The 9,832-nt window shown below is 34.4% G+C and overlaps 1 protein-coding gene across 1 annotated transcript; it reads right to left on the bottom strand.

Moving 5' to 3' along the window:
- Positions 1-856: 856 nt before the first annotated feature.
- LOC110937257 (GDSL esterase/lipase At5g45960) lies at positions 857-8,979 on the bottom strand. Its single transcript, XM_022179651.2, has 5 exons — positions 8,673-8,979; positions 8,322-8,452; positions 3,535-3,774; positions 1,226-1,484; positions 857-1,144 (listed from the first exon to the last, which is right to left on the bottom strand). The coding sequence occupies exons 1-5, from the start codon at positions 8,917-8,919 to the stop codon at positions 954-956; spliced, it is 1,068 nt and encodes a 355-aa protein (XP_022035343.1). The 5' UTR covers positions 8,920-8,979; the 3' UTR covers positions 857-953.
- Positions 8,980-9,832: the final 853 nt, after the last annotated feature.

Genomic DNA, 9,832 nt, shown 5'->3' with positions numbered 1-9,832 from the left:
AGCCCTAGCATTGTAAAAATTTTTCTAGCTTTTCTGTGTACTGAGCTTCCTTGATTGCTGCCACATTTCGGCGTTCTTCCAGCATGTCTAGGTTTGATTGGAGCTCTTGTTCATTTTCTCCATAATTTTTGATTCTTTGGTTCCGCAGCCCTACCTCTGCTGGTATAACAACTTCGGTGCCATAGGTTAGGCTGAATGGAGTTTCTCCATTGTTGGTTTTGTGCATCGTTCGATGTGCCCATAGCACGTTCGGCAATTCATCTGCCCAACCCTTTCCTTCGGTGCCCAATCGTCCTTTGATCCCATCAACAATCCGTTGATTAATTTGTTCTACCTACCCATTTCCCTATGGATGAGCGCCATATGAGAAGACCTGGTTGGTTTTTAAATTTTCGCACCACCGCTTAAAGGGGTTTTCAGCAAACTGTTTGGCGTTATCACTTACGATGTACAATGGTAGACTGAATCGACATACAATCTGCTCCCAAAAGAACCTTGTGACATTGTATTCGGAGATTACCGAGAATGGCATGGCTTCTACCTACTTGGTAAATTAGTCAACAACTACCAACAGATATTGTGCACTCTCGCTGGACCTGGGGAAAGGTCCGACAATGTCAACGCCCCATTTTTGGAACGGCTAAGCTGCGGTCACCGGGATCATTTCGTTTTTGTTCGGAGGCTTACTGGGGCATATCTTTGACATTCGTCGTACCGCTGAAGCTCCTTGACTGCACTTTCATGCATTTCTGGCTAATAATACGAGGTGATAGTTACTTTATGAATGTGATAGTGATGTGGAGTGTAAACTTGCGATATGAAATCTCGAGTGTATAGATTTATAGAGCTTAAGAAATTAACATCATAGATCCTTTGAAAATTTTATTGACAAAAACGTATTACAGTTGAAAATAAACGAACTAGAATTGAAGATCCAAATAATAAAGTCTCGCTCATGCTAAGTTCTTCTGAATTAGGGGTTTAAGGGAGTCAAAAATAATGCGGTATCCCTTTTCAGTCGGATGAAAAGCATCCCAAAATACATATTTTAAGACATCATCACACAATGGAGATTTTGGGTTGCACCCAAAATCTGCTTCTATCAACCCAGTTCCACAACAACCCTTATGAGATTCTTCAAAACCTATCAAGAGAATTGAAAAAAAAAAGTTGTCAAACAAGTATATTTGATTGTATGTGATTAGTTCAGTTTGTTGACTGTTACCGTATTGAGACTTTTGTTCAACCATGTTGATGATAGGGGTGTATATATCCGCATACACGATCTTTGTGCCTGGTCTTTCAAGGGTTTTAATATTAGTTTCTAGCATTTGATTCACATCTCTTGCTAGTGCATTATAAGTTTCGTTACATTCTCGACCGAAGATGGGGCTCTTTGAGTTAAGTGTGATGATAGCAGGCAAGCATCCGATTGGGGGCAAACCCACCACCCCAATTTTCTGTGCACCCTCATCCAATAGGCCCTGTCATTTGTAAACATCGTATTTGAGGTGACTCCAAAAGTTGATAGACAACAGAACAATACTATATAGAGTAAAGTGCTAAAATGGTCTCTGATGTTTGGTCACGTTTGTCACTTTAGTCCAAAACTCAAACCTTTTAAATCTGGGTTCCTGTACTTTTCATGGAGGATTAGACCCTGTAACTGGAGGTCTATGACTAACCGATACTGCACACCATCATTTAGCTATTGCAATTCTTTTTCTTATAGCGGGTCACATGTATAGGACCAACTGGGGCATTGGTCATGGTCTAAAAGATATTTTAGAAGCTCATGATTTCAATTTTGTTACTATTTTCATCCAAAACCAAAATGTCAGATTTTTCTGTTAACATCCAGTTTTCTTTGTCTTTTTCATCCCTTTTATCGAAGGTTAAATGGTCAGATTTTTTTAATATGTTATAATAAAACGCTAAAAGACCATTTTGCCCTTCATTAAAAGGGAGGAAAAAGGCAAAAAAAAAACTGGATGTTAATTGAAAAATCTAACCAGATTTTGATTTTAGATGAAAATGACAACAAAATTGAAACCACAGGGATGCAGATTTAAAAGGTTTGAGTTTTGGACAAAAGTGACAAAAGTGACTAAACCTCAAGGACCATTTTGACAGTTACACTATTATATTATATCATATCATATCATATCATATCATATCATATCATATCATATCAGTTTTCAAAACACATGGACAGTGCTAGCTGCATGGTGACAACTAGCAATCATTTATTTTTTTTTCCAAGCTTGCCCATTAATTATTGTTGATAAAAATATATTAAACGAATGTGTTATCGAAATTTTAATCGGCACAGTAGCTTCATACGTAATTTATTAACAGACTAACCCAATATCTGGGTATCTGGGTTCGAATCCCGCATTCTGCCACTTTTTTGCGTTTTCCTCCCATTCAGCTGCCCCAGGCCCAACACTGCCATTTTTTAATATTGCAATATTTTGTTTATTAGTACAAAATTGAAATGTTGGTTTGGAATCCATCTACATGTGGCAGTAAATGCTCTTCATTGTTTTCTTTTTATTTTTAATCATATAACTTCTTTTGTTATTACCGTAAACAGAAAATGAACATTTTTTTTAATATAATCTATTTATTTTTCATTCAACAAATACTTTAAATTCTCATACTTTGAGGTTGTTAATAAATTTACAGAAATGTCAATTTATTATTACTTTCGTTGTTATCGTTAATTTAACTTGTTTATGATGGTCAGAAGTTACTTATCAGATATATGAAAAGGTTCTGGTGATAACACCAAATGATGCGATAATTACTCTCTCAATAATTAGTTTGTTTTTTAATTAGAAAAATTATGAGATGATTCGGTACCAGTAGCATTTATCTGTTTATCTTTTTTTTTTTTTTTTGACGCGGTGGATAAAACCCGTTGATAACATAGTTTATTTTATGTTATAAAACCAGTCTATAGCTGTACCGGTAGGTGTGGACATCCTTTTTGGCATACCTCTTTTGGTTATTATATCAAGTGTCTGTATCATACTAAACTGAATTGATACCGACAGAAAATCCGTTGCGTAGCGCGGGTTATCCCGTTAGTTTTATTTGGTAAATGTTATATTGATATATTATGTTGTAAAAGATATTTGATTGATGTTATATAGATAATTACGTGCTACTATTTGGTATTTTTGTGATTGTATTGTACTTCTATTGTATATTATTACAAATTTACATCGTATAGATGAGCCATCATGTCAATCTTGTTAGTTGTTATCATAATATTAAATGTTTGAAAAGTATTGCACTAGCTACGTGTTAATTACCACTAGAGTTTGGGGTGGTTATGTGTTTCAATCATGTGTAGGTAGACCAATCACATGAAATAGTCTACTCTTATTTAAGGCAGTTAGCTTTGAGTTGATGATCATCCATAATGAACCCCACATGCTGGGTAGAGTGCTAAAAACATTTGTCATTCATACGTTGACGCATTTATAAAACTCACGGAGTAAAATACAATGTGGATCGATGACAAACCTGCAAGAACTGTTCAACCAGTTGCCACTGAAATTGTTTATATTGAGCGATAGTGGGATAATCCTTGCGTCGAATGGGTAAAGGTCCGTAGTAGTTGAAAGAAAAATCGTTGGTGCCCGAGCTAAGAAGGTACCCTGCCCTCCTAACCAAATCATCGGTTCTTTCCTTGCCTATTGCCGCCTCCATTTTCACTTTATATTCTTTGAACAAGTCTAGTTGTTGCGATTGCGTAAGGCACATCTGCATCGAAGATTAAGGATGCTTAGAATTAGGTTACTTTCTATAATCAAACTCAAAATGGCTGTCTATATCTTTTTCTTTTGCTAGCTAGTTGCATTTACCACATACAGAAGTTGGTTGGCATTTAAGGAAGAGATAAATAAGTTGTGATTAGACTATATACAGTTGGGACCAAATTCAAGAGGCGTTAATTAGATTGCTCAATGCTCACGTGTTAGATAGATAAGTGAAACCCTATGACATTGATTTATACCACTAACCACTGACATGTCTTAAGTTATTTCACTTTCAAAACAACATATGCTAGTACTACCTTTTTCTCACAAACCCATTTGTCTATTTACACACCAGTTAGAACCCACATATATGTCTTGTACAAGCCGGTACCGAGTGTATAGGCTTTTTCAATATTCAAGTGAATATGATGTCCGATCCTATATGCCTCGTATAAACCTATACGGGACGTATAGCAAAAAAAAACAAACAATTATACCCCTGGTTTGGGGGCTATACACAGGCCAAACCAGAATTAAAATGGTCTTTTTTGCCCCTCGTATAAGCCTATTCGAAGTATAAAGGTGTTACTTTTTTTGGGATTTTTGTAGAATATTTATTTTCTTAGCAAAGTTCTACAATAAATACTTTAAAAATATAAATAAACAAAAAACATTTTTAAGTATCATATCATATCGTATTGTATAAGTATCGTATAGGTCTCATATAGGCCTCGTATGGGCCTATGGATGTAGTATCATATCATATCATATCGTATAGTGTAGTTTAGTATAAGTCTCGTATAGGCCTATAGGTGTAGTATAGTATCATATCTTAACATATCGTATATTATCGTATCTTGTTGTATTGTATAGGTGTAGTATAGGTCCCGTATATGCCTATAGGTGTATTATAGTATAGTATACTATAGCATCGTATCGTATAGTTGTAGTATAGGTCATGTATAAGCCTATAGGTGTAGTATAGGTCCTGTATAAGCCTATAGGTAAAGTATATTAAAATATTATATCGTATCATATAGTGTAGTATCGTATCGTATAGTTGTAGTATAGGTCCTGTATATCCATATAGGTGTATTATAGTATATTATACGATAGCATCGTATCATATCCTATTGTATCGTATATTATCATATAGTGTAGTATCGTATCGTATAGGAGTAGCATAAGTCACGTATATGCATATAGGGGTATTATAGTATAGTATACTATAGCATCGTATCGTATAGTTGTAGTATAGGTCCCGTGTAGAACTATAGGTGTAGTTTAGATCTCGTATAGGCTTATAGGCCTATACAAGACCTTTAGGGAACCTATACGAGACTTATACTACACTATATGACACAATACAATACTATACAATACGATGCGATACTCGCGTAGGCCTATAGGTGTAGTATAGGTCCCGTATAGACCTATAGGCTTAATATAGTATATTATAATATAGCATCGTATTGTATAGGTGTAGTATAGTTCTTGTATAGGCCAATAGGTCTATACGGGACCTATACTACACTATATGATATGCCACGATACTATACCTATAGGCTTATACAAGGCCAATACGGGACCTATAGTACACCTATAAGAAACAATAGGATACTAATATACTACACTACAGTATACTATATATGCTATACGAGACTTTAGTTATACTGCACTATACGATACGATATGATTCAATACTACATCTATAGGCCTATATGGACTTATACTATACGATACTACACCTATAGGCCTATATGAGGCATAAACATGACCTATACTACACTATAGGATACGATATCACACTTGTAGGCTTATACGAGGCCAATACAAGACCTATGGTGCACCTATAGGATACAATAGGTGTAGTATCGTATAAAAATGATTAATATTGTATAAAAATGTTTGTAAATATACTTATTTTTTTATTTATTTAAACAAGAATAATTTTTTTATAAAACTTTGCTAAAACGATTAATATTGTATAAAATGTTTAAAAAAAAACCTTATATACGCCTCATATAGGCCTATACGATGCATATACGGGTCAAGGATATTATATGAAACATATACAAGGGGTCATGTATGCCCAGTATAGGCCTATACGCAATGTATAGGAGCAGGCATACCAAAACTGACACCAATCAGGTACTGAGTTTGATGTAAACCTATACGTCCCATACAGGGCCTGTAGGAGGCGTACATAAACCCTCAGGGCCGGCTCAACATATTTGGAGACCCAAAGAGAAATAAAATTGAGGCCCTTTCCGAATAATTTAACACTTTTAAATGATCAACTTTATACTTTCGATTTTGATTTGACATAGAGATATAGGAAGCTATTAACAAAACACATAAAAAGGAGGAGGAACATAATTGTAGTGTGTACCTATTATTTCCCTTCTCTTGATTCTGATTTTGATTCAATGTTAATAAACACGGAACATCCCAACATAATACTCATTCTGTTTGAAATATGAACTCCAACTTAAAAAAAATAGTTTCAAACGAAACCCTCCTATACCATCACCACACAGCCTAGAGAGGCTTGTCCCTTAAAAAACATAAAAATATCAATTGAAAAACAATGCTATAGAGACTAGAACCTGAGTCTTAGGGGAGACATTTGAGATTCCTTACCACTACAATACAACAACATTAGTAGTAAATGTCATCAAAGTATATATTAATATCCATATTAATTTAATATATATATATATATATATATATATATATATTCTAAATGGAGGCCTCAAAATTTTGGAGGCTCAAAGCCCTTGCTTTACTTAAATAGCCCATGTGCCGGCCTTGTAAACCCTAAAGTGTGTGAATAGATAACTTGGGTGTGTAGCCATACATGTTATATTGTATAAAATCTTAAAAGGCAAAGTTGGTGGGTTTTCCACCAGCTTTGCCTCCCTACCCTTGTACTTTTACGATGTTGCAATTTTGGCCCCTTTACTTTGATACCTTTAAACTTTCATAAAATGACAAATTTAGTCTCTAAGCCTTCTACTTTTAATTTCCAAAACCACTACCTCATCTTTCAAACATTGTCAGCACCAACCCTCTACTTTGGTTTTCCACCATCACCCCCTTACCTCTTACACAGTTACGCCACTAACCCTCTTCTTGTACATTTCCACCAACACCCCCTCATCTTTTACACATTTCCGCTACCACCTATATGCTTTTACACTTTGTCTTTTTTAGACTTTGCTTTTTTACCCCTTGCACTATTACTCCATTTTTACATTCGCTCAACTTAAAAAAATGCAATTGTAACTCTTAGACTACAACTCCTACTTTTGCAAATGCCAATGCATTATGTTTTACGAAATGTCTTAGGCATTGTGTTTACCTTTGTGTTTTACACTTTTTTTAATTGTCTTTTACGCACTACGTTTTACGAATCGTGTTTTATCTCACTATATGTTTCCACCCGTCACGCGCCGCTGCAACGCGCTGCGTACAAAATACTAGTTATACCCTATAATTAGAACGTCCCTAAATATAAAGTCCACATGAAAGGTGTGCTAATTCACTATTAGAAAAGGCTAAATTTTTATATGAATGTTTCGTAGCAAAAGAAAATGATCGGAAATTGCAACCCAATTCCGACGAAAATACCAACACCAGTAAAACCCTAAATTAGCGACCAAATATAGATGAAAATCATTTTCATGAGAAATTAGTAAAACCCTAAATTAGCGACCAAATATAGATGAAAATCATTTTCATGAGAAATTAGTAAGAAATATGCTTCCCACAACGCTTTTTCCAATAAAAATAATTTGCTCGGAAATAGCCACCAGCCATTTTCTACAAAATTCTGACCAAAAATTATGTAGGAAAATAAGGGGCCTACACTAATGATAAGCTATCGCCTCCATAGCCCACATTCCAATAAGTCGACACCTCCATAGCTCACACTTCGATTATCTGGCACCTTCATAGCCCACACTTAGAGCCGCTACCACCTCCATAGTCCACACTTCAACAATCCAAAACCTCCATATCCCACACTCCGACTTTCCGACACTATTACAGCCACACTCATAAATCAATTTCTATATATTTTGCTAAGATGTTTGGTCAACATACCTATTTTCATGAATTTCCCTTCACAACTTCGTATATGCATTTACTCAGTATAGTAGCACATTGTATTGAACCATTGGTTTTTATATTGTCCACGAGGGTTTAAAATTTAAATACATCATGAAAGTGATATGGCATATGCGAATAGATAGATTTTACTAAAATTGAAAGTCTCTATTAATATAATATAATATAATATAATATAATATAATATAATATAATATAATATAATATAATATAATATAATATAATATAATATAATATAATATAATATAATATAATATAATATAATATAATATAATATAATATAATATAATATAATATAATATAATATAATATAATATAATATAATATAATATAATATAATATAATATAATATAATATAATATAATATAATATAATATAATATAATATAATATAATATAATATAATAGAGAGAGAGATTACACCAATTTGGGAGGTAAGTGGATCGAAACCAGCACCAGCAGAGGCAAAGCAAACACCAGTCATGAGGTCTTCAATGGTTAAACTAGGATCCAAGTAAGGTGGCAAATTCTTCTTCAACCCCACGAATTCAACTAACCAATGACATATACACAAATAAAAACATATAAAACTAATTAAATTTTATCAAACAAACTACTATGATCATTAGGATAACGAAATCTAAACTGTAAAAAGTTAAGCAAACAAAGCATTTTCATTGACCGTGCATTTTATATAACGTTAAAAAACATAAGATTACATTTACATTTACTGGATGCACAAATGAGTAAAATAACAGAACAGAATACATACCGACAAAATCGGTGACAAGCCGGCCATTGCTGAACCTTCCAGTGGGCTCATGATTTTCAAAATCTTTCCCGTAAGGCGGGAAGTTACCTCTAGATATGGTGGGAATGTAGTCGTTGTTTCCGGTGTCAACGGTAGAGTCTCCGAACACGAAAACTGCGGAGATTGTGCTCTTCTGAGCATATGAATATTGCACAGACAAAATATTGACGATGAGAACCAGGATAAGAAGAAAGAGCAGAGCACTCATTTTTAGTCTCACAGCTCTTTATTATACCATACGTAATGATTTCTGTCTATATACAAAGTTTTGATGTGTCATGTGTGTGTATATATAGAGTTTGGTTTGTTACAAGACTATTCTCAAGTTAAAAAGAGTATATATTTGGCTATCAATAATTGTTTTTCAGAGGGCCGGTTCAAGGGGGAGTGAAATAAAACAAGGGTTTTAGGCCTCCATTCTCCTAGGGCCTCAAATACTAAGAAAATATATTACATGTTAGTAATTTTGGCTTTGAGATTGTTAACATTAAGGTTTGTGATCTATAATTATGCGTATACAAATATGATATATTAATAGTAGGATCCATAGCAATTTTTTTCGTTTACAAAAAGGGCCCCAGTTTTACTATCCGCTTTAGGCCTAGAAAAATTTAGAAAATTTTGAGCCGGCCCTGGTTTTTCAGATTAAGAGAGCTATTGTGGTATGCGCATGTAATGTATATATGTGTGGACACTCAGGGGTGGGGGCAAAAGTGAAAGTGCATTAATTTTAACGTTATTTTACTAATTTCGTGAAAATAACGTTTAAAGAGGGGGATGGTTAATCATGCATTAAGTGGTGGCGTTGATAACCGAAAGACAAGGGAGTACATACACTAATCCACCTCATTTATGGACTCTTCAACTTTACTGCCAAACGCTTCCCATACCGGATGAGTCCGCCCATAGACCCAGGAGGGTGACATTTTGGTAAGTTGAGTTGGTCAAGTGACATTTTGGTAATTTTCTCTATCCTATATTTATTAGGTTTTCTTCTGAATTGGTGTATAGGCATTATGCCTAGTGGAGATGGATATGATCGGATGGTTCCGTTAGTGGCACGATGATACTACAGTGGTTCGTCAGTAATCCAAATTTGTCGTTAAAAAAAAGTAATTTTA

Source organism: Helianthus annuus, chromosome 4 (assembly GCF_002127325.2).
Source record: "Helianthus annuus cultivar XRQ/B chromosome 4, HanXRQr2.0-SUNRISE, whole genome shotgun sequence".
NCBI lineage: Eukaryota > Viridiplantae > Streptophyta > Magnoliopsida > Asterales > Asteraceae > Helianthus > Helianthus annuus.
The sequence above is the reverse complement of the archived record's forward strand: the minus strand, read 5'-3'. Positions and strand labels throughout refer to the sequence as shown.